At 44.8% G+C, this 26,305-nt stretch overlaps 1 protein-coding gene across 2 annotated transcripts in view; it reads left to right on the top strand.

Moving 5' to 3' along the window:
- LOC146869474 (E3 ubiquitin-protein ligase TRIM39-like) overlaps positions 1-26,305 on the top strand; it is a 217,944-nt gene that overhangs the window by 86,274 nt on the left and 105,365 nt on the right. Inside the window, exons 4-5 of one of the 2 annotated variants that reach the window (XM_085599864.1) lie at positions 2,581-2,603; positions 20,164-20,273. In XM_085599864.1, the coding sequence (XP_085455990.1) occupies positions 2,581-2,603; positions 20,164-20,273 (133 nt within the window). The remainder of the gene's footprint in view (positions 1-2,580; positions 2,604-20,163; positions 20,274-26,305) is intronic. The other variant, XM_085599865.1, reaches the window with a different exon arrangement.

The following is a 26,305-nucleotide window of genomic DNA, read 5'->3' as shown; positions in this document are numbered from 1 at the left end:
ACACCGCTCTAAATTGGCCTGCGTTGACAGAAAACCATAGAAATCCTTCAAGTATGATCCTAAGCCAGACATCTGGGGTCCACTTTCCTTCACTGACCAGGTTTTCTTCCTAACATAGCTTTGGAGATTGTTAATGCTTCTTCATTCTGATTTAGCCTGTACAGGAACCTCGGCATGCGAGAATTACCCATTACATGCCAAGGTACCAAGTTTACCTCTCTCTTTATACCGTGTACCATTGTTTCCTGGGTACGACTTGGTAAACTCTTGGGAAACTCTTAAGGACTGCACTTTCCACTGGATTCCAAATGGAGGACGAGGTAAGTGCAATAACCTCCAGCCACATGCCCCCATACACCTGGTTAAACTTAACCAGGCGCCCTGTTTGTAGCAAAGCTCTAGTCCTTATACTCTCCATGTGGACATCCCATTTTAGATTTCTAGTGGGTAGCAGCCTAAGATATTTATGAGTCTACCACTGGGTTAGAGTCCAGGAACCACGTAAAATTGGTTACTCTATTCCTGAATACCATTGCCTTTGTTTTGGCCATATTTATTTTCAGGGAATTGGTTTTACTATAAGCATCAAGAGACCTTTCTTTGTAAACCCAGTGGAGTATAGTCAACAAAATCAGATCGTCTGCATACAAAAGACAAGGGGTATGTACAGCCCCCACTTTTGATGGGAATGATTTACACAATTTTAAAACTGCGGGTTAATCCGTCAAAAGCAAACTAAAATGGGTCTGGCCAAAATGTACCCCTGCTGAAGACCGTTCCTATTTGTGATCCTCCTTGATAATCACCCGGTTTTATCCAACTCTATATGCGCCCTGTTGTCGGTATGTAATGCTTGGATCATATTGAGTAACTCGCGTGGTATCTTCCAGTAGCTGAGTTTCTCTCGGAATAGTCCCCTAGCGACAGTTCCAATGGCTGCGCGGAAATCTATAAAACAGTAGCACAGCTTTTGATTTATTGCAACACATTTCCTGATAGCCTATCGGGCAAAACAGCGATCCACAGTTGAGTGTCCTTCACGGAAACCTTCCTGCTCGATAGGAAGGATCTCATTTTCACAGGTCCATTCCTCCAAAGGAGTCCGTAAGATTTTTGTAAAACCTTCTCAGAAATATCCTGTAGGCTAATCAATCTATAATGTGAGGAACATTTACCATTCCCTTTTTTCAGAATAGGTTTCATAACAGATCCTTTATATGATGGAAGATAGATCCCCGTTGTGGCTATCCAACCAAACAGAAGCGCATTAAGCCTAGCCTACCGATCGATATTTACTGTAATTAAAAACGCTGGAATATTATCCGCCCTGCAGCCCTGGTAAGCTTGAGGTGATCGATTTATCATCTTGATTTCTTTGGCCAGTAACCAATCACACTCCATTCTCATGGTGGGGACCAACTCTAAATTGGCTTGCATTGCCAGGGAACCCTACAAAATCTCCAATTGTGATGCCCAAGAATCCTCAGCATCATATATGTAAGCATCCCCTGATGGGAGTAAATAGGTTTATTCACTTTTTGCCAGAATGCTGTTTGGTCCCATACCTGAATTACCTCTTAACATTTCATGCCAATGCTTATGAAAAAAGGCACATTTTTGTAATTGCCTATACTGACTATATAAATGCTTCAAATCTTCAATAGATGTTTATTAGCCCCTAGGCTGTGCTGTCTAGTTACCTACCTCAAATGGGATTTCATGGTCTGACAAATGGTAGAACCACCCATCAACTCTGTCTTGGCCTTTCTTCCGCACCACATGATTATTCAGATTTACCAGTCAATTCTGTCTTCTTTTCTTCTAGCCGTTGCATCGATTCAGCCTGAAATTGGTACGCGGCCAGGAGCTGTAAGAATGGTGGATCTAAACGTGTTGCAAGTTTCCGCGGGAAGCTTACACATAGGTTGGCAGAGATTGCCCAGTGGTCGCTTCCCTGATGATCCATTGCTTTAAACTCCAGATAGAATCCAAACTGCCAGACAGGGACAAAGATGTAGTCAGTAGGGCGACCATCGAAGCCAAGGTGGAAAAGTTTGCGCTGCTGGGTTATCCTTCTCATTTGAACCATTCAGATATGGAAACCTATTCCTTACCAACGGTTCATTGCCCTTTCCTCCTTTTTAAGTGGACCCAAGGTAAGGAACCTGTAGGTACATGATAATACTCTGAAACCTCCTGCAGCACTTCATCTGAATATCTCAGTTACAATTGTGAATTAAAGTCCGAAACCCAATTTAGCGCTGCCTTCGGGAATGTTCCCAACACCTCACGAAAGGAAAGGTCAAGATCGTCCGTCCCGTTGTTCATTCCGTGCTGCTCCTCTTTAGTCTGGTCTTGAATACTATCAGATTGAATGTATTGATAGGTTAATGAAGTAAATCTGTGCTTGAGCCTTCATCTGCAGAGATCAGTCATAAAATGTGTCTTCATTATTAATATATTTATTTATATTTGCATAAAGTTATTTGTTAATACTAAATAATATTTTTAAAATATAAATTTTACTGTGAACGTTAACCCTATTGACCCATATTCATTTGTTTGTGTTTCTCTCCCCAGAATGTGAAGAGCGTGTTGAACAGGTACGAATATGTTGATTTACAGAGTCCCATACAAAAGAGTAAAGAGCAGCCATTACATTTATTGTTGCAAAAAGAACAGATGATGGGCGGAATGCTGAATTAATAAACCATTCACCCCCAGTCACAGATCTGGGTTAAATCCATTGGTTTTTTGCATGCCACGCCATTTATTATATCACATGTAAGTTGGATTGTGGGGTACAACAGGGTTCTTTGTTGAGCCCTATGCTCTTCAACATATATGTTTGTCCTCTCTCTGATATCATCTGCTCCTATGGATTCACCATGGTATCCTACGCAGAAGACTGGCAGATTGCCGTCTCGTTGTCACCGGACACCAATATCACCTCTAAGATGCTTACTACATGCGTGAAACATCCTCCTTGACCTCAGCGCGGCCTTTGACACGGTCAGCCATGACATCCTGCTGAACCGTCTGTCTAATGTTGGCGTCAAGCACCAGGCTTGGCTATGGTTCGAGTCCTTCCTGAAAGACAGATCCTTTCAGGTATTCGACGGTGAATCAATATCTACCAGCAGACCTTTAAGTTGCGGGGCCCCACAAGGCTCCTCTTTAAGCCCGGCGCTATTTAACATTTATATGAGGCCACTGGCTGAGGTTGTTCGTCCGTATGGAGATAAGATCATTTCCTATGCGGACGACACCCAGCTGGTGGTCTCACTGGCACATGAGGCCGACATTCCCATGAGCGGGGGACTCTGTAAATGCCTTGAGGAAGTAAAGAGCTGGATGTCTTCCTCATCACTCAAGCTAAACGGGGACAAGACGGAGATGATGCTTCTAGGTCCCGCGAATCCTAGCTCCTTCAATTCCCTGTGGCCACCCTGTCTGGGCACCCCCCCAACACCCAAGGACAACATCAGGAGTCTTGGGGTGTGGCTCGATAAATCCCTGTCATTCGACACACAAGCTACCAAACTTTCCGCCACCTGTTTTGGCCTTCTTAAAATGCTCAAAAAAATTCTTCATCTTCTACCCATGGAGGCAAAACAAGTGGCCATCCAGGGTCTGATCCAGTCCCGCCTGGACTTCAATAACGTCCTATACCTCACTGCACCAGACTACACACTGCGGAGACTTCAAACAGTGCAGAACTGTGCAGCTCGGACACTGCTCCAGCTCCCACGCCGACAATCCGTCAGAGCCAGTCTGACCAGTCTACACTGGCTGCCAGTCCGCCAAAGAATCCACTTCAAAGCCTTGTGTATTGCCCACCTGGCTTTCTGGGACAAAGGCCCAATCATCACCCGCGACCTATTCTCTCACTACCATCCAAGCAGAAACCTACGGTCAAACCAGACTTTTCTGGCCACCGCACCCAGAATAAAAAGAGCCAGAGCAGGCGGTAGGTCCTTCACCCATAACGCTTCCAAGCTATGGAACGCCCTTCCTCTTCATTTGAGAGCCAATTCTAATCTTACCTCATTCCGGAAACAGCTCAAGACTCTTCTTTTCAACTCTCCACAATAATTCTGGTAACTATCCCCGCCTTTGCCTATACACCTGTCGGTCCCTCAGCGCTTGGACGCCCCCGGGCATCAATCGCGCTTAATAAATCCACATACAAATACAAATACAAACAGGTAGCAAGTTTAAAGTTTAACGGTAACAACACAGGTGGGGGTGGTTGGGAACAACCCTTCGAGTTGGGACCAACTCCTATGCCCCCTCTTGTTTGGGAGAACCCGCCATTCCTAAACTTGAAGTCAAGAGCCTTGGTGTGTTTCTGCTTAAGGATCTGACCATCGTTGCTCAGGCAAAGAAGGCCATCGCGCAGGTGTTTCAGGCTGCCAAGAACCCTTAACAAAATGCTCAAATGGCATCCTTTGGAGTGTCGCAGGATAGTGGTCCAAGGCCCAATACTATCACACCTACACTATGGCAACTCCTTGTATCCTATGCCCAGCATATGTCATTAACAAACTGCAGGCTATTCAAAACTCAGCAGCACGAGCATTACTAGGTGTACCGAAAAGGAACGCCACGTGCCCAGCGCTCCCTGAACTTCACTGGTTACCGATCAAAAGAAGAATTGAATTCCCCATGCATTGCCCTTAGGGTAACCTACTCACCAGGCACACACATCCTACAGCGTCTCATTCTTCCACAGCATTGAGATCAAACGACCTCGCCCTTCTGAATGTCCCCAGAATTAAGAGAGCATATTTCTCCGGTGAACCCCCCACCCTCACCACACTTCAGATCTTATTAACTAGTACAACTAGAAAACACCTTGTAACTAAAGTCTATAATGCGGCACACAAAGAGGAAATTCCGGGCGGGGGGAAATTGACGGCGCAGTGGAATGCATAGCTGGATCAGCCATTAGGAGAGGAGGCATGGAGGGTTGTTGCGCACAATTGAGCATGCTGACGTCAAACTGTAATTTAAGGATCATTCAGTTTAAATATTTGCATCAAATGTACTACACCCCGTTACAATTCTATAAGTTTGGACTAAAAACCTACTCAAATTGTTCTCGTTGTGAGGTGGAGGGGGCTGATTTTAGCCACCTTGCTTGGGGTTGCCCAAAAGTGAAGTATGTCTGGATACAGGTCACGGATGTATTAACCGAAATGATCGGGATGAGGGTGGCCTGTACGTCGGAGGTTTGCCTCCTAGGGTTGCTGAAGGAGCTCAGTTCGCTCAATAAGAAACTGGTGTAGTGTGTTTGATAATGGCAAAACGTGGAGTGGCACTGCACTGGGGGAGTAATATTAGCCCCACGAAGGCAGCATGGCTAAAAGATGCAGCGTATTGTAAATCACAAGTGGAACGCTATGCGGAGGAACAACCATTGGCATCGAGGACAGAACACTATTGGAGTCCACTGATGGCTTATTGCAATCAAACATAGGAAATGGAGGATAGGCGGGTTATGGTGCATACTCGAATGCTATTAGAGTAAATACATGGAGAACTGTACGCTTATTCTATGCACTGTGTATAAGATCATATGGGTTAACAGAGGTAGTGGAAACCGATGTGGGAAAGATGTAGAAGCTGAACTGCTAACAAAGAGTGATGGGTAATGCTGTGTTTTGTTATGTGAAGTCGACATGTTATGTGTATGTGTGTAATGTCATAACTTGCAAAAAAAATGAATAAAAAAATTAATTGATGTAAAAACAATTTACAAAAAAAATGTGATAACACCTCTCCCCGTTGAGTAGTAATTTCCCAAGGATGATTGGACTTTCGCATTTGTGCATTTCCAAATATCTGGGTTGCAAAAGCTGTGCTGTTAGTATCTAATTAGAAGAGGGTGAGCTTTCAAAATCAGCTCACCCAAGGGGTAAAAGCACATATGTTAAACAGTTTCGTAGAGCGCAGCAGCTACCCAAAAAGGATCTTCCCGGCGCCGACTGAAGGAGCGAACTGAAACTCAGGGTTGTCTGAAAGACGTGACTCCATATTCATCTAAAGAGGTGAGTTTTTAATTGCTCCCTGAAACTTAACTGAATGTTGTTCGACATGAGCTGAACAGGGAGAGTATTCTGCAGTTTAGTGGTGAAATAGGCAAAGGAGTGACCACCTCCTCGGGCTGTGTGTTTGCACTGCAGATCTAAGCCTATAATAAAGAAATGTGGTAAGTGGGGAGCCTGCGGTTTGTGCCGCAGCATCTGTTAGTGCCAAGAACGTCGCACAGGGCTCAAAAAATCATAAAAATTGCACAAGACCTGCAGGTCTAGTAACGTGAAACATTTATCCGACCTAACTGAAATGCACCTGGCCTCTGACTGAAAGCTGAGCAAATGTGACAAGTTAACAAGATTTAAAAGCACTTTTATTGCTCATTCACTTTGTGAGCAACAAAGATGCCTTTAAATTTTGCTATCTTGTCACATTTGCTCTGCTTTCAGAGGCAGAGGTCAAGTGTCAGTTTGTCTTCCTAGGACCTAAAAATAGCCCGTCCTTATTGAATCTGACTCGCAAATGCGAGCGGGCGAGTGGATCTTTCGAGCCCTGTGTTAATATATAAATCCACCATGGTGGTCAAGCCGGCCTCCTGTAGCATCTTAAGTGATTTGTCTTCTTGAATTACTGTCATGTTTGGGTGATGTAGGAGAGGCATCTCCGGGGCATATATTGAAGCTTTTCCAGCTCTTTTGGTTAGTGCCCTCCAAGCCATCAACATGGTGTGTACTGTATTTATTTCCGTTTGGGAGGGGGGTGCACTTGTGTGGAAGGAGAGCCCTAAGCGGTATTGGAGCAGCGTCGCCATGTTCAATTGCCACATGTGGTGTATAGTCATGTGGCATGTACCAGAAGTGCACAAATTGTGCCTGCGCACATAAATAATATACCGTTACACTTTTCATCAGGGACGACTGCACTATGAGGCGCTCTTCAACACTATAAGAGGCATATCATAGCCCAAGTGTCTCTGACTACCAAAACTAGAAAACAACTAGTGTTCTGATGCGAACAATACGAGATGCAGTAGAGTGACACAACCTAGTATTATTATATACTGAGGGACAGACTATCTCTTTTTCCAAGACTGGGACAACTTCCATACAAAGTTATTTGGTTGTTTATGCGAATACCGATTAAAGCCTTGAAAAAGTTTAAAGAAACTAAACACGTGTCGGCTGCCAGTTCAACGTATTAATTGTCACATCAAACTGTCTAATCCTAATTATGTTGCTACTGTCCTTTAACTTTGTGACTTTAGACTTTGCTTTCTACTTGTATTAAATGGTCTCAGCAAAAAGTATACCTATGTGGTGTTGATATTTGGAGCTAACATTCTGAACAACTTTATGAATCAATAGAGGATTGAATATAGAGTGCCGAGGTTTATGGTCTTGTTTTCATATTTTCACTGGGTCCAATTGGGCTCCGGTGTCTTGGCACCTTAGGCAGTGGGGTGCAGCTATTCTAATCTCGAGGGGCACCAATATCTTTATGTTATATACAATGCACAAAGAGAACAGATGTGCTACCAATTGAACCAGCATTGCCATTTGTAAATATTGTCATAAATAATATAACTTTAAGTCTGGCGGCTGAATACTCCATCCGCATATGGTCGTACCAATACCTCCCATCAAATTCTCTTTTTATTTTGCCTGCACACGGTAAAGTTATTAAGTGTGTTCTCAGTTGTTTGAAAAAAGCTTCCGTCAGCACTAGTAGAACATTATTAAACAGATAACAGGAATTTTGGCAAAATTATCATTTTAATGACCGCTATCCTATCTGCTAAGGACAGTGGAAGCGCAATCCAGCACATTATTTGGTCTTCTAATCAGGACCTTGCCCTACCATAGTTTTCACGAAACACCATCTTGGGATCCCTGTGAACCCCCCCCCCCCCCAGGTATTTAATTGGGTCTGTCGCCCATTCCAATGGGAAGTCTACTGCACAGGGTTCTGCCGCCATGATGAGAGGAAGGTTCTTCTGATATAAAAGGGGTTTGCCCTAATACTCCACCCGCATCTGGGCAAGAAACACAGGAAATACAAAAAATGATGCACAGGAATAGAAAAGGAAAATGATTATTTGTTGAGGGAAAAGTAAATTAGTCCCTCACATGAACATTAATATCCGAAAACCTCTTCTTATTTAGAAACCAATACCAGAATGTAGCCCAAAGGAGTATTTATATCTATATATATTTTAAATGAGACAATACACATATATATTATCACTGAAAAAAACATAGGTTTCAGGCACGTTATAGTTAGAAATTAGCATTTAAAAAAACCATAGAAATTAACTGAAAAAACTATAGGTTTCAGGAACGTTAAAGTTAGTTGGACATTTCACTCGTACAAACCATAAAAATTCCGGCGTTGTAGTTAGTTCAGCTAACTGTAGCTCGCGCCCCCGCAATGCACTGCTGATGACGTCACATATTACATCGTTCATGACATGGTCAGTGACATCACTGATGACATCACTGATGACATCTCAAATGACATCACTGATGACATCATCCAGTGACTGTGTGGTTCTGTAAAGTTTAATTTTGTTTATATATATATATATATATATATATATATACCAAGCTGTATTGAGGAATGAGTGGGTGTATAAGTTTCTGTATGGAGGATTGTAAATTCAAGGTTCTCCGCAGTAATGATGGTGTTATACGGGCTGAATACCACAATGAATGACCCTTCGTGGCTTAGCCTTAAATCAGAATACTTAGGAAAACGAACGCTCCCCTTCTTAACCATAGGTTAGGTTTGTGGCTTTGTGAAATATGCGGTATGCCCCATCTATCAGCCACACGGGAAATGACCAGGGGAGGTGGTGCCACACCGGGCGATCAACAACAGCAATTTCACGAGTCCCCAGCGTTTCTGGAACAGGATAATCTGTGCCGATGTCTTCCAACACCCGGCTTTCATAGCCCTTGGCATTGTGGGTTGACGTCATTTCCTGTGCACGCATGTGATGCGCCACACAGGATTCTGGGGACTGTAGTTCCTGCCCCTCGTTTCCGGGTTCTGGTCTCCTCGTCTTCCCGGCCAGCAGGTCTGCAGCGCCCGGTACACCGCTGCGTACCTTTTCCAGGTCTTTGCCGGTCCGTCCCGCTGGTCCGACATGACGCATGCCTCCCACTGCGGTAAGTGTGTAACATAGTGAGTGATACTTGTTCCGCTTGATTTATTAGCGTGGCGGCTCTTTCCCAGAAAGAAACTAGGCTTCATGGGGGAGTTACCGGTGACTCCCAAGTAAACAATTTCAAAGTCGAAAAGTATTCTAAGTCTGGAAAAGTACTACGCCTTGGAGCGGGGAAGCAGGACCATCTGCATCGGTACTACTAGATCGTATAGTTCATGTGAGAGGAAGGATCATCAATTTTGCCCAGTTAATGCTCAGTCCAGAATAGTAGTAGAATTTTATGTTTTCACGAATTATCAGGGTTAGGTGGGTATTTGGCTCTCTAATATATAGTGTCATGTAGTCGTCTGGATATAAAGAAGTAATCAATGGACGTAGTTGGAAGTCTAGTGCTGCAGCAGTGTGTTTTTCTTATTTTACAAGCCAAATGCAAAAACATCGTTTTTTTACTCACCATGCCATTCCAGTTTGAACCCAGCCATATGCAAATCAGTCTTGATCCTGTGCCTCATGGGAACAGTCCAGCCTGAACTGCCAAGCCAGGTCCTCCCTGGACTGGAAACAAGCATCCTAGGACCGGTTTCGGGGTTTCACCCCTCTTCAGCCAGGATAACTTGATTCCAGTGGCATGGAGAGCGCGGGACCCACGTCTGGGCATGCCCGTCCCACTCGGGGTGACAAATGCAAAAACAACAGTTGATGGACAGAATGCAGAACAATGTCATACATTCACCCCAGTACAGAGATCTGAGCCTAAATCCATAGTTTTTTTGCTCACCATGCCATTCCAGTTTGAACCCAGCCATTTGCAAATCAGTCTTGACCCTGTGCCTCATGGGAACAGTCCAGTTTTAGCATTATTTTACAAGCCAGCGGCTCCATGGTGAGCGTAAGCAGCAGTGGGGACAGAGGGCAGCTCTGTCTTGTCCCTTTATAAATTCTGAAAGGGTCCAAGGTGTGACCATTAACACGCACCCTTGCCTCCGGGACCTCATAGAGTAATCTGATCGATTTTAGAAATGTTTCGGGCATTCCCATACGGGCGAGCACTGTGAACATGTATGACCATGTGATCGAATCAAAAGCTTTGACAGCATCTAATAACACCACCGCCACTTGCATGGTGGGTTCAAGCTGATGTACCAATGCAAATATAGTACATAAGTTATGTGTAGTGGAACGAGCAGTTATAAATCCCGATTGGTCCGGCAGCACCAGTTGCAGTGGTTGTAGTCGCGTTGCTATCACCTTAGCTAGTGTTTTAGCATCTATATTTATTGGTGAGAGTGGCCTATAAGACTCACACTTCTATGGTGGTTTGTCTGCTTTTAACAGCGTGAAAATAAGTGCCTCCCTAAGCGACAGCGGTAATATACCAATGTTGTATGCCTCCTCGTGTACAGCATGCAGGTGTGGAGCTAGTAAGTCTGAGTATTCTTTATTGAACTCCCCAGTAAAGCCATCCACACCAGGAGCCTTACCATTTGGCAGAGCATGGATTGCAGTCGTCACGTCCTCTACTGTTATTGGTTGTACCAGATACTTTCTCTGTCCCGGTGACAACCACGCCAGAACCACATCGTCCAAACAGCCCAATTCTGACACTGAGGCCATATTTCTGGGCTCATATAAGGAGATGCGGTCCTCATGGTCTTCTGTCCATTTCAGGCCTCTAATCACCGGATCCCCCCCTGATCCAGACTGCTAAGGGCTCCAACACCAGTGCAAAGAGAAGGGGTGACAGGGGGCACCCCTGCCTGGTGCCTCGCCGCAGTGGAAATGATCCAGACACATGGTTATTGACAATCACCTGCGCGGTGGGTTGTGAATAGAGTAGCCCGATCCACTTAACAAACTTAGGACCGAACCCCATCCTAGCCAATACTGCAAAAAGAAAGTCCCACTCAATAGTATCAAATGCCATAGATGCATCCAGAGACAACAGGATCGCATCTTCCCTGATAATGTTTATTCTGCCCAGGAGCCCATTCAAACGCCTTAAATTCAAGGATGTGTTCCATCCTGGCATAAACCTGGTTTGGTCTGGATGCAGCAGCTCAGTGATGTAAGGGATAAGCATATTGGCCAATAGCTTTGCCAGAATTTTAGCCTCAACCGTGAGGAGGGAAATAGGACGATATGACTTACAGTCCTCTTCTGGTTTGCCAGGTTTATGTATAACCACAATTGAGGCCATCCTAATTTCAGGTGGTAGAACCCCCGCATCAAAACTTTCAATATACATTTGCAGTAGGTGGGGAGAGAGCTTGGATGCCATTGGTTAAAAAAAAAAAATTGGGAGCCCATTGGGTCCCATGGCTTTACCGGAACGCACATCCTGAATAGATTTCTGAATTTCGTTCTCCGTGATGTCGCCCTCAAGGGAGTCTCTGTCGTGTTCGGAAAAACAGGTGATTTTAATAGTCAACAGAAGTTCCGTAGCCATGGCAGACCATGGCAGACGTGGACATCTCAGTGGGTGTATACACCAACGAGAAATAAGAGGTGAACGCATCGGTGATCTTCTGGGGGCCGGTGAACAATTCCCCATCATCTCCACTGATCAAGTGCACCCACCTAGATGCTGTTTCCCTTCTCTCCAACCAGGCCAAAAGCCTGCCCGTCCGCTCGCCATGCTCATATATTTTGTGCCGGGTGGTGGTGTATCTAGCCTGGCGATAATCTAGGTGCACCATGTCTAGCGAGTGTTGCGCCTCCAGATCAGGAGCAGCCACCAGGACTTTTTCTTTAGCGAGGATTTCCTCCTCTAGCTCAACCACGCGCTTTGTGAGTTCTCTCCTATGCCCCACCATAAGCGACAGGGCGTAACCCTTCATAACGGAGCCAAACGCCCCCCACAGCATAAATGCTGAAGTGACCGACCCCACATTTTCGGTGAAATAGTAATCGGCGTCTTTAAGCAGTGCCTCCCTAATGTGGGGTACCTTAAGTGCCCAAGGGTTTATGGTGAGAGTAGAGCTGCGCTTAGGTTGCCCCAGGGTTAGTGTCGTGCGAATCTGGGTATGATCTGAGATTCCTTGCGCAAGACACCTGGAAGCATAGAAGAACTGAATATCTTGAGCAAGTGTGAGCATGTGGTCAATACGTGATTGACTATTGTGGGCCCCAGAATAAAAAGTAAATTGTGTGGTGGTAGGGTTAAGACAACACCATATATCCACTAAGCCCAGCGTAGATGACAACTCAGACAGCGGAGAACCCCCTTGAGGGTCACTCCGAGGCGGAAGGCGATCTCTGGAGCCGTCCATTGCCAGGTTAAAGTCTCCTCCCAACACCAATATTCCCACTGGTAGGTCAAGTAGGAGCGCTCCAATGTCTCGCAACACTGGACGCTGTAGTCCAGGGGGTCATAAACAGACACGACATTGAATACCTGCCCCTCCCAAGTGCCCAAGAGCGCCACATATCTACCCTGGTCATCCGACCAAGTCTTGTTTACAATATATGGACATCCCCTACGTATGAGAACCCCAGCCCCACGTGAACCCGAAGTGACCGACCGGACGATATCCCCATCTATTTAATGCCCCGCATGAGTTGCCAATTAGATGCGTCTCCTGAAGTAGGACTATGTCCGGCACCTGGCGCTTCAGGTACTGCAGAACTACCCCCCGTTTAATCTTGTCGCCCAGGCCGTTATCGTTCCATGTGAGGAGTTTTAGTTTTAAGTGTGATCCCATATGTGCAGTGAAACGCGGACCGTTTTGTGTCCAGGGTCAAGCAACGGGCTCAGGATAGGGCTGTGGCGGCGGCAAAGCCAGGTGGGCATGCAGTGTAGGAAAAAGTAAGCACACCCAGTGTTGGGATCCAGCCGCAGACAAGCGAATCCAACCATAAAAACCACATGTGAATCCCATGGCGCTGTGGATAGAGTCAGAGTACGGAGTTGTCGAACCATAGTGAAGATGTGAAGTTGCGTAAATCTAGTGGACCCAGCAACGTGAAAGAGAACAAGAAGCATCATCGCACAAGTACCAAGAATAAAACATAAAAAACACTCTACCCCGCCCTCCCTCCCATCCCCAACACCCACCCCCAACACCCACCCCCAACACCCACCCCCCACCCTGCCTCCCTGCATAACGGACACAAAACCACCCCACACCCCCAACCTGCAGAGTGCCTGTCGCCCACCCTCAACAGATTAGGGAACGTGATACAACCCCACTCCCTGGGGCATCTATATGTAAAAACGCTAACAATCCCGGCGATTTAACCCCGCAACGTATAGTTCCAACATCCTGAGAGGACCTGCTGCAATAACATGACATCAATGGCAACACCCTCGCAGCAAATCAGTAGCCAAAAGAAATTGTGCATATACAGTGTTCGACATGTCGGGACCTTACAAATGGTGATGCGTTCAAAGACAGTCTGTGTCTACGTAATGCGCGCACAATGAGCCCACCGACTCCATAGGCCGTCACTTATACTTGTTGTTCTGTGGACGTTATCCCTCCGGGCTCCGATTAGCCAATTCACCCTCGGGCGGAGACCCCTGCCGCTGTCGTCGCCCGCCGGTAGCCCCAGAACCACCCATGGGCTTATGGGGACGCCTACCGACAGTTCTCCAGCCCTCGAGCCAGTCCCATGCGTCCTCCGGTCTAGTAAAGAACCACAGTTTACCATCCGACTCGATCCACAGCTTGGCCAGAAACAACATGGCGTACTTGATTTTTGATCCCTCAGCATGCGCTTCACTTCCAGGAATCTACACCGCTGTTTCTGAACTCGCAGGGAGAAATCGGGAAAGAAGGGGACTAGTGCTGGAGCCACCCTCGCCGTCTGGAGAATGGCATCTGTATCTCGGAAGTTAAGCACCCTTGCCAGGAGAGGCCGGCGGGGTGCCCCAAGCTTGGGTCTGCCCCCAGGCACACGATGCGCACATTCAATTGAAAAGCACTTGGAGAAGCCCCTTAGCTGAAGCTGCTGGAGAATCAATTCCTCAATGAAGAGGTCAGTCGATTGACCCTCTGCCCGTTTCGGCACACCCAAAATTCCGACGTTATTGTGTCTCATGCGGCCTTCGTAGTCATCAAGTTGCAGGGTCAGCGTCTCCTGTGCATTTTGGAGTTCAGACACTTGACGCTTGAGAAGGACTGTATCGTTTTTCAGTTCTTTTGTGGCGTCCTCGACGGCCCAGACGCGGTCCGACATTTTCTTCATGTCCGCTCTTATCAAAGATACCTCTGTGGCGACTGTGGCGATACGGGCTTCAAGTGAGGTACGCACCGTCGTTATAGCCGATAGAATGTCCTGCAGTGTAGGTTCCAACTGCTCCCCTGTTGGCTTGGGGTTCAATTGCTCCCCCTCATGGCCCTTCTGCCATGCCGATTTCTCCAGCTTCGCTTGAACTGCATTATGACCGCTGCGGCTGGTCGCCATCGTGCCAATGGTCGGCCCAAGATGCCGGGGAGGGGGGGTGTCAAGCTGCGCCAGCTACTCACTGCCGCCTGCAGTGGGTATTAGTCCACACCGGCTTGTCGTTTCCGCCGGCTGGGCTCTCACCGCCAGTTTAGAGGCGTTCCAATCAGCACCACGCCAGCAACACAGCAGTATATTGTGGCTGCCACGCGCTGAGGGTGATGCACCACTGTCGGGTGAGGATGAAGTTGTGTTACGGTCCCCTCCACTTGAGACAAGGCATGAATGGAGCCCCCAAGGTCTCGCCTCCACCCCTAGGCGTCGGGGGGAATGCTGGCTCAGGTCACACACAGCGGAGCGACTCCTTCCATGCGCAGGAGGCCCTGTCGTAAACGGTCACAGTTCCGTTGTGCCAGGCTGGGCTTCTCTGATCGCGGGGCGGTGTCGCTGGGTTTACCGCTGTGTACTGCAACCCTTCGTGGAGGCGCCACTAGATGGATGGGCCAGGCGCAGCGCGCCAGAGTACTGGCCGTGATGCTCCACAGGCCGCGTTGACAATGCGTGCCTGCCGCTGGATTCTGCCAGAGTACCGCCGCTCCTGGAGTGAGGGAGAAATCAGGTCGCAAGGGAAAGATGCGGGAACGGAGTCGGCACCCTCTCCGCCAGGACCGCTAAGCCAGGAATCACAGCGCGGCCCCGGCCGGCACAGCCACAGGCCCGTACACCACGCCGCAGCCGCGGTGTCTATTTATGCACACGCCCAGAAAGGAACGGGGTGCACACAGGAGGGCACCTCCCCGCCAAGGCGCCTCCGATTAAGACCGTACTTAACCCAACCGTGGGGTAAGGTGTTGGAAGCAGTCAGGCACCACCCTGGTGATATTGGCCGGGGCACGATGAATATTGACGGATTAATCGGGAGTGGCACGACAGAGCTCAGCTACTGTGCGGCTATTTCCCTCGGCAGTTGGCCACGCCCCCCCCCCCTTTAGGATTCTTGATTGCACATACCAGGACTGAGTGCAAGAAATGCCATATAATGATACAAGCTCTTTTAAACCTTTTTTTGTGGATCTGTGGGAATTAACAGATCGTGTAGAATTGGACTGATTGGGGAAGGGTGGATGGAACTTTGGGGTCATTTTTAATGTATCATTTTAATGTGTATTATTGTTGTGAAAACCAGCGTCTATACGTTAGTAAACTTTGACTTGATTTGAAACTCCTGCCACTTGTCTGCTTAGCAGAGTTACAGTACAATTAATGGGCCTTGTTGCCATAGAGAATCACTGTTGATCACAAAGTAATGCAATGATTTCCTTAATTATTCAAAGGCCTGCAAGAATTTAAAGGTTTGCAGTTAACATACTAACATAAATGATGCAAAAAAAACCTGTAGCACAGAATCGTAGAAGAGTACCAATACATTTCCAGCAGAAAGTTGAAGAGATGCAAAACTTGCTAGAATAAGACATTAGAGAACCAGTACTGGGACCAACTAAATGGGTGTCCCCTATTATAACAGTGCCCAAAAAAGAAACCGACCAGATTCGCATCTGTGTCGACATTTATATGTCAAATACTGCTACAGAGTGAGAACGAGCCATCCTGGGCGCCTCTTAACAAATGTGATAAGCTGTCCTAAAGATGCTGTTGTTTTCACTTTATATAATAGGCATCACCAACTTGAATCAGATGAACAGTCACAATATATACTGACTTTTCAACTCCCCAATGGCTATGTCTGCATAAAAGGCTCAATATTGAAATATCCTCATCAGCTGAACAATTTAGGAAATTATCAGAAAAGTCATTAGGCCTGTAAGAAATAGCTTAAATGATAGTGATGACATATTAGTTTATGGAAGAACGTGGTAAAGCACCATCATATGTTTGAAACTCTTGGAAACAGGATTAGCATTAAATGATGACAAATGTGACTTCAATAAAAGACCATTCGTGTTTTGGGCATATATTCTCTAGTAAAGGCCTGAAACTGAGAGAATCAACAAAACAAGGGCAGCACAAGAGGTGTCAAAAGAATGTTCCTTTTTGGAAATGGCAAGTTATAATGCTCAGTACTAACCCCAATTTGCATCACATTATAAGAACTAACTTCCAGAGGACGCAGCTTCTAGTGGGCAATGAAAGTGACAATGCGTTAAATAAAATGAATGAAAAGTGTGTCCTGCTGGAGATGTGCTCTATTTTGATCCATAATTGTGCTCCGAGTGGACTTTGGGCACTTGCCCAGTTGTTCCTGGGACAATATTCGTTCAACATACATCTGGAAAGCATATTTCTGCACAAATAGAATGAGATCAAAGTCGAAGCCTGGCAGATGTAGAAAAAGCATATTCAGAGGAGACAATGGACAGTTTGAGGAAACCACCAGAGAAGATGCAACATTGTGAGTTTAGCAGTCAGTAAGTGGAAGCGAATAAATTAATTGATGACATACGTGAACGGGGTAGAGAGTGTTGACATTTTAAAGTTTGAAGAGCTACAAGCACAGTTAATGGTTTCCGCAAATGGGATAGTTTTAAAGGGAAATAGAATTGGATGCCACAGGTAAAAAAAAATTTGAGAAAAATGGATTTGTGGGTTGAACAGATCATAAGTTTCTGTCATTTGTGCCAGGGTATTGGATATGAGAAACCACCAGAAAAATGGAAGATGTCAGAACTCCCAAACAGCATGTGGTCAACTGTGGCTGTTGACTTTTACAGTCCCTTAGAGAGCAGCCATTATTTGTATGTGATAGTAGATTTATATTAATATTCCCTTTTGTCCATAGTCAGACATATTACTTTTACTTCTGCAACAGCAATACTTCCAGTTCTGGATGAAATATTTGAAGAATGGAAAATATCAACAGTTTTCAAATCGTACATTAGGCCATCTTTTAAAGGGAGTGAATTTCTTTGCTTTATACATTATCTAGGGAGAGACCACGGAAAGATCACCCCGATGTGTCCTCCAGAAAGATTGTATTGCAAAAAGACTCATGTCCACAATTTAAAAGGCCACTGAAAAGCAAAGTTATTACAGATATGACTACATCAACCAATCTGCCATGTATTGAGTGACTGCCGTGTAACTTCGCAAAATACTACAGGAAAGTCACCGTCTGAGTTAATGTTTGGGAGGATAATTAACACCTAAACATAAAAGTATTTGTAAATAAGACAGCCAAGCAAAAGATGAATGAGTACTTTGACCTGAATCATCAGAGACTCTGATCTGTGGCAGAAAGATTGGGTTCTAGTGAAAAAGCCACAGCTGCGTAAAACAGAGGCCCTGTTTAGAAATAGCCCTTTGAAGGTCTCTCAATTTAAACGCATTATGGTGATAGTGTCAAAATCATCAGGGTCTATAACAAAGAGTGTATCTCATTTAAACGTTTGAAAGGAATGATAGAACACCAAGAACTCGATGAAGATGAAGGATGCGTAAGTGAACCTGATCGATCAGAGGAGGTTACAGGTGACCATAATGATGTTTGAATGGTGCAGCAGAGCCGCAGGATCGGCAATTATATTTATGAAGGTATACCAGTTCTTTCCCCCACCCCCCGATAGAATTATTAGGAAGCCTCAAAGGCTAATAGAGCAAATGTGACTTCAGTTGACACAAATATTTTTTTCTTCATCATATTGTGCATTTTATTCATATTCTTTTGTTAAGTTTTTTTTATACTGGTTATTTGTTGCATGTCCTAACTTATCTTGTACTTAGTCATAGGTTATAATGTTTATGTTCAGAGCAGTTTAACTAGCTAGGCGAAGAAAATAGCACATATTTTACTGGACGCAGCATCAGAATAAATTATTTCAATGCAAAGACTGTTCAGCACATACTGAATCTGACAGTTTCCATTCTCTTTATGTGCCTCATATTTTACTTTTTGCTTGTTGTTTCTATTGTTTTTTGTTTTTATTTTTCTTTGCTTTTCTTTTTCACTGCACTCTTTTTAGGTCTCGATTAGACAGCGCATGCACTGTCTCGAAGAGACTGTTGTATTCAATATGTGGGCTTCATCCCACCCCTAGGCTTCCTTCGTTGCACTTATATTCTTTATCCCAGTTTGTCCATGGCATTCATGCGTCATGCCTCCTTTTGTGTATAGCCTTCCCGAGAGCATGGACCAGGTACTAGTCTACCCACTGCTCCCATTTTATAACCATTTTAGGACCTACTTTGTTCTTTGTTTTTTAACACTTCACACGAGCGCTCGTGTTTTCACTCGCTCCGTTCTCCGTTTGCTGTTGCCTCTTTCAGTATTCTTCCTAGAGCTCTGTTTCTGTAAACAGGCCTGTAAATCTTGTTTAGAAGTGTGTTTAGTGGAAAGGTTTGCCTCCTAGTTTGTTAAAAGATTTCCTCTTTACTGTTCCCATATGCTTCCTTTTATAAGCACTGGGGGAGGATATGGCTTAACTGCTTGATCGGCCGACTTTGAAGCTGGGGACTGAGTTTGAGTCTCAGCGGCAGGCTCAACATGCTGTGATTCTGTACAAATCCTGGCTCATTTTATACTTGCAATGTTTCCTGCTTGCCACCGCCCGTAGTTATTTTCACCCGATGTGTGCAGTGGATAAGCTTGCCTCCTACTTTAACAGCTTTCTTCTTTACTGTTTCCCCTTTGCTTCCTTTTATAAACACCGGCAGAGGATGTGGCTTAACTACTTGGGTGGCCAACTTTGAGGCTGGGTAACCCGGTTGGAGGCTCAGCGTCGGCTCAATAGCCTGTGATTCTGGGCAATCACTTTCTCTGTTCCTAAAAATGAATGAATGCAACAGGTACAGCATTCCAATACCTTCGGACCGAGTTGGTGCTACATAAAACTGCAAAAAACAGTGGTTTCTTGCTGAATAGTCTGGGAAGCGCTTAAAATAGGCATGATTTGTTTATTTGTTGTATTGATTTTGCAATTTAAAAATGATTACACACCCAGTTAGTTCACATGCTCAGTTCAGCAGCCATTCTACACGTCTACAGGCTTCATGCTTTTTTACTTCACTTTCACTTTGTCATTGGTGTAATATTTTCTTGTATGAAAGTAAATGATACTATTTAAAGCATTAACATATTCTGTATTATGCAGTACATCTGGCACTGGTTTTTTTCCCTCACTGTATATCTTCCATCTCCCATTCTTATCTTTGAGCTGCATCTCATTTCTTCATTCAACAGTTCAGATTCCCAGTCATGCACTTGCCTTTGGGAAGTCTCTGCATTAATGTATCCATCTAGGTGCCCTCTTTGTCGGGTCCTTTACACGCGAAGGTCTTGTATTCCTTACTTATCTCACATTAGCGTTGCTAGTCCTTCCATAACTGTGGGAAGTCTTCTTCATCAAGTATCTCACGGTACAGGCTCCCTTTTTGTTTGAAAACCACGGTTCCATTCCTCATTTTTCCTGTGTTGCATGCCGGCTGCACACTCCCTACCTATTTACAAAGTTTAACTTCCTTTCATTTATCAGACACAATACAGGATTACTCAAGTACCGTTACTCTTGCCTTCTGAACAGATGATCATTTAATAGCATCCACTCTTTTCTCTCCTCAAGGTGTGACAATATGAATGCTCAGCATGCGACTCACAATACTATTAAGGAGACAGAAGAGGAGACAGACAAGGCAAAGGAACTGGATCTGCAGAAAATATTACAAACACTGGGTGAGAAACCACTGACTATAAAGGATGTCCGGTGAACAGTAAATGTCTTCATTTATGCGATCACCAATGTATGCAGTTGGTAGATGTGTTGTTTCTAAGACACATAAATACCAACATATGAAAGAGCTTCAATGGATCAAAGCTAATAATACAATTAATGCAGTAATAATGTACAGCTCTGTAAGAAAGAGAGTTGTTATTTGAGAGGGTGTGGAAGCTCCACGCAAACAATAGACATCGTTGTCAGGGTGAACCTCAAAAGTCACTAAATAAACCTGTGCTTAACCTTCTGGTAGCTTGATATAAAGCAGTCAGGCTTAACTTCGAGGCAATGTGTAAAGTAATTATGCAGCACTCAAACAGTAAAAAAGTGAAAACCCAACACAAGAAAATTACAACCCAATTTACACAAGTCTGGTTGCGCTGACCTGGGACAAAGTCACAAGTTCGGGCTGACCGCGATAGAGCAGGGACCGGGTACAGGACCCAGTTCGTCATGCTGAGAGTTGCATCTTTTTGTCCATGGTGCAGGTTCTGTGCATCGGTCCTAGTGAGGCTGCTGATCCAGGTCTGCATGGGGCTGCAATGTGAGGTTCGGTTGGGTCAGCTGTATCGGTTCTGTAGAAGCTGCCGATCAGGTGCTGTGAGGTCCTGTGATGCGAGGTCCTACAATGTTCTGCACCGCGCTGCGTCCGATCTGGTAAGACCTTCAGTCACGCACAGATGAGTACAGAACTTGGGAGATGAGGTAGGGTCCAGGGCTCACTCCCACAGAGGCCAGTGGAGGAGACCAGGTTAGGTACAGTTGGGTTAGGTCAGCTGGAAAGCAGGGCAGTCCTCTGGAAGATTGTTGTGTCCCTATGTCAAAGTCAAAAAAACTTAAGCGCACAAATCACCTGAAAGGTCTCATGGCGCTTGTGGGCTAGCGATCAGAATTAAACCACATTATTGATGGCAAAATACCCCCGTTTTTAGTTCCCTCTGAAAAAGCTTATGATCCGAGATGGAAAGAAGATGAGATGGCAGCTTATTCCAGTGGTCGGGGCAAGAAAGGAAAAAGATCGACCACCGTTTCTCGCAGTGCGAAGTCGTCGCAGGGTGAGGAGATGTTTTGTGCTGGATCGTAGGAGTCTACCTGGCTGATACCAGTTTAGTTTTTTGGCTAAGTAACTAGGTCCGGTTCGTGTATGCTCTTGTGGGTAAGGCATAGTATTTTAAAACAACCTCTTTTTTTTACCTGGAGCCAGTGAAGAATCCTCAGACTAGGGGCTGATGGAGTTCTCGATGGAAGATTTTAAATGAGTCTGTCAACCGTATTCTGTAAGATCTGAAGTTCTGAGTATAGATCTTCATTTATGGAGACTAGTAAGGCATTCCCGTAGTCCAGACGACTTGCAACAAGTCTCTGTACTAATAGTTTTCTAGTTTCAATTGGGATCCACTTAAAGATTTTGCATAATTTCCGCAAAATCCCATAGCAGATGCCTATTACAAGATTTACATGATTTTTCATTGACAACTTATTCTCACTCGTTATTCCGAGATTGCGCACTGCTGGTTTAGGGGATGGGCATGGGCCCAGCACTTGGGGCCACCAATCATTGGACCAGTACTCTTGGGCCTTGCCAAACAGGATGATCTCTGTCTTGCTGCCGTTGAGCTGTAAATTGTTATTGCCTATCCAGTGTTGATGTGGATCATACGATTTTAAAACGGATCATTGTGTCTGTAGGGCCAGGACCAAACGTGATTAGCAGCTGGGTGTCATCAGCGTATGACACTGCCTCAAAGCCATAGGACCTAATTACCCTGGCCAAAGGTGTTACATAGAGGTTGAAAAGCACTGGGCTCAGGATGGAGCCCTGAGGGACTCCAATGCTTACAGACCTACTACGTGAGGTCAGGGTACTTCTTTGTACTGTTGTTGTACGGTTCATTAGATAGTTCTTGAACCAGTCCAGGGCCTTTCCCCTGACTCCCACCTCTCAAATCCGTTGTTCAGCCAACTGACTCTTAGTCAATTCTTGGGTGTCAGGGTCCAAGGCAAGCTATTCTAATCTTTTTTTTCTTTTGACAGCAGGGCAGTCCTTCTGAATCTTTCACAGTACCAGGAGTGTTTTGATGAAATGTTCTGAAGGGGCCACTTTTATCCTTGGTGCCAGCCAGTGTGTGGAAAAATTCACTGAGCTACGCCCAAACTGGTTCTGGTCAGTTCTTCCCCTGGGCCTAGATCCACACTCTCTAGGGAGACAAAGGCCAGGCCAGGCCTGGTGTCATATTCTTTTATGTGTGATGCAGGCAGGTCCCTTTGATGTATTATCAGGGCAGGGTACAGCCCTGCAATAGCGAACCTGTCAGGAAGACCCTCTCCCCTCACACACAGTCCTCTTTTGTCTCAATCTCTGGAAGCAATACACAACCCACAACAGGAGAGCCATTCACCGACCTAGGACCCAGGCACAGTTGGTTTGGACAACTTCTCTAAAAGTGGAATTTTCAAAATGTTATCTTAAAATCCAACTTTACCCTTAAAGAGGATTTAAAATTACAATTCATTTGCATGAACATAATTTTTCTATCTTTTCTCAAATTGAAGTTAGCACTTATTTAGTATAATACGGCAACCGAGTGTTAGTCTATGGGAGAGATAGCCTTACAGTATTGAAAAAAACTAAATTAGGAGTTTTTCACTGCAGGAAATATAAAATGTAAACTCGTATGTCCTACTGTTAAAATACCATGCACCCTGCCCTAGGGGAGGTTGGCCTACTTTAGGGGTGACTTATAAGTATTAAACAAGCATTGCAATGCAATAGGTCTTGCATTTGCAGGACTTTGAGCTATTGGCATTGTTAAATGACAATGCCTTTTATCTATGTGTTGGTTTTTAAAACATAAATTAAAGGCATTGTCATTTACAATGTAAATAGCTTAAACTCTCGCTAATGCTAGACCTATTGCATTGCAAATGCTTGTTATGAGCTTAGTGGGGGCTGGGTGACACCACCCAAGTCCAGCCTGTCCAGGCAGAAACCAGGAAAGTGGGATTTGTGGTGAGAGAATGGATAAGCGGTCTTTGAAGCCAGAAAAGGGCTGCAGCTGTTCTTCCAATCTCCCCCTCTCCATCCCTACGGTGTGTGCCGGAGCATGGGGAGGGAGAGTGCCTCTCGGGCTTGCGCTCTATGGAGGCTGAGCTGGGAGGAGGGACTGGTAACTGCTGCTGGCTGCGGGGCTCCTTCCTATGAACGCGGGGAATGGAGAACAGGAAGGAAATGCTACGTTTCCAGGCTGAGGAGCAGCACAGACTCTGTAAAGGGACAGCGTGCGGAATTTGTGCACCGATGGTGAAAGCAGAGGCACTGTCATAGGAGAGCAAGAATAAATAATGAATACGCGTTGCGTAACGATGTACGTGAAGCGGGTGCCATAGTAATTAAATGGAAAAAAAAAACGTCAAAGCGTGTTCCGGGCTGCTTGGGAAGTGAAAGCGTGCATGTCCCACTGAAAGTTGTAGGAACGCATGTCGTGCCTGCAGTAAGAGACACTCTTGAAAGAAAGTAGTGCTTACAGACTAAATAAGACCTACCCTGAAACAACAGAAGTAAAAGGGCCAGTCCTCATGGGATGTTACAAATGAAGACACGGTGGTACTAAGGAGGGACTAACCAGCCTATTAACGAATCAGAAGGCAGCATTTACAAAGGACAATGACACAAGCCAATGAAAAATATGACGGAGAGAGGGCGGAGCTTCAAGTCCATACTCGCCCAGGCTCGACCTAAAAAGGAAGGTTTGGGCCTGGGAAAAGGGTTATTTATTGACAGTTTAAAACTGCACTACAGGCTGCAGTGGCAGGACTGAGATATTTTTACAGTGGTACATTAGTGGGTGGCACAATGCGTTCAGCAGCCCACTAGTAGCATTTAATTTACAGTCACTGGGCACAGAGTCCTAAAAGCCAACAAAAAAGACTTTAGCAAAGGATGTCAAAATTCTGGGGTGCCCTTTCATTTCAGAGAGGTCTAGGTCCAACAAATTCTGTTTCCAGCTTTGAAGTTCTGAAAATGCTTGTATATGTATTCATCCAGTGTCATGGTCCGCAGTGTCAACCGCATGAGGACCTGTTACTTGACCAGGGACATGTTGAAAGCTGATAGTTCAGTAACTGACAAATCTATTTAGTAGATGTGAATCTTTTATAAAAGTTCGGGTGAGTCATACAAGAGACCCAAAGTTCTGCCATTAGCAAGTGGTGCCTGACTTCAATTTAATACATAATAAGAATATTATACTGAATATCTCAGATATTCTTATGGCCTGATTTAGAGGAGACTTCTGTCAAAAAGAACAATCCCTTTGGGCTCTTTTTAGAAACACGCAGGAACCACTTTCAACCTCTTCTGACAACTCACTCACTGGCACCAAAATAGAAACAAAAAAACAATATAAATTCAATAATTTTTATTGTCCGGATCCTTATAAATTTAATACACATATATAAAAGGATTAAAAAACATAGGTATCTTCAATATATATGATAAAAACATATCCTACACAAATACATGGAAGGATGTGAACAAGTCTTTTTCAAAGGGGACAAACAACCAAGTACATTAAATAAGAATTCCAAGTTCATAGAAAGATGCTCTTGGTGACTCTGAAAAAATGTTTAATAATATTCCTCCTGTTTCCCTTTTTCTCTGTTCAAACCAGATGTTGGTTTGGTATTTTTCTTAACGAAAGCGACGCTTTTCGGTGGTATAGTCAGATTGATCACCTTCTTCAGGCTTAAACATGTAATTTTATGTCTCCCAACACATTTATCTAAAAAACATCGATAAAAGATATTAATAAAATTCCAGTCATATTATCGTGCATTAACATTCACATATAGGCTTAATAAAAAATAATATTTTATATTGCAATGTTGGTTCCACTAAAGGTGCCTCCAAGGTAATTCACATTTTCTCCAGGCACAGCAGTACATCTCACACTCATCACATCTCATTCCGTGATTTTCATTCCTCCACAAGCAGATTAACCATAATAATTCTAAAGGGTTTTACCCACCAGAAGGATAATATACAGTTGGGGGGTGTTCCTAATCCCCAGTGGCACTTCCTTTTCAGTACGGCCACAGTTATAATGATGGCGGTAGGGGCGTAAAACGTCACCCTACAAAATATGATCTAGATAATAAAGGGTCAAAGAAACCGGGATTCAAAAGATATATTATCTCTTAAAAATACTCAGGCAGACACCTTGTGAACCTCTCACTGAACACTACGATTTCAGTATTGTGCCTGGTAAAATAGATACTGTTATGCGCCAAGCTGCTGCCATAGGATGCTGCTCATGTATGCCACTCATGTATGCCCAGCTTAAGTATGTTTCTCAGACTGCCAGGGATCTTCATCGGATATGTCCATGCTACTTAGTATGATAACTTGTCAAATGTAATGATATGTCCATTTTCTACATTACCATCTTCTGTAAAGCATATATTGCTATTCAGGTGTGGATTGGACTGGACTGGACCCAGAAGTGATATCATGGAGCCAAATATGACACCCCCTGGTGCTCTGACATCCATTCCCGTTCAACGCTGATTCAATGAGCTCTCTTCTGAAGGTCTTCTGTTTTGAATATTGAATATTGCAGTGCTGTAGATCTGCTTGTGGTTGCCTGAAATCCCTTGTCAGCCTGTGTTCACCTGAGCTTCTCTACTCTTTGTGTGTCTGATTTCTGGACCACTCTGGGCCATGGTTGATTTGGTTCCTCTTAGGTCAAAAAGGGTGCCAGCAGTCCAAATCTTGGTCTCGATTAAGCTCCCAGGGTAATGTTGAAAGGTGCAAGAAATTGGATCATTATTTGGAGTGGGTGACTGGCCACCTCAAGTATTAATCACACCTTTTATCATGTTGAACCCTCAAAGCTACTAAATTAACCTGAGCTCATCCTCCTGGTAGCTATGGCACAGAGAAGACAGGCTTAACTTAGGACACTGTGCAGTATTTATGCAGTATCAAAAT

The sequence above is a fragment of the Triturus cristatus genome, chromosome 1_1 (assembly GCF_964204655.1).
Source record: "Triturus cristatus chromosome 1_1, aTriCri1.1, whole genome shotgun sequence".
Taxonomy (NCBI): Eukaryota; Metazoa; Chordata; class Amphibia; order Caudata; family Salamandridae; genus Triturus; species Triturus cristatus.
Note: the sequence above shows the minus strand (reverse complement) of the source record. Positions and strands in the feature narration are given on the sequence as shown.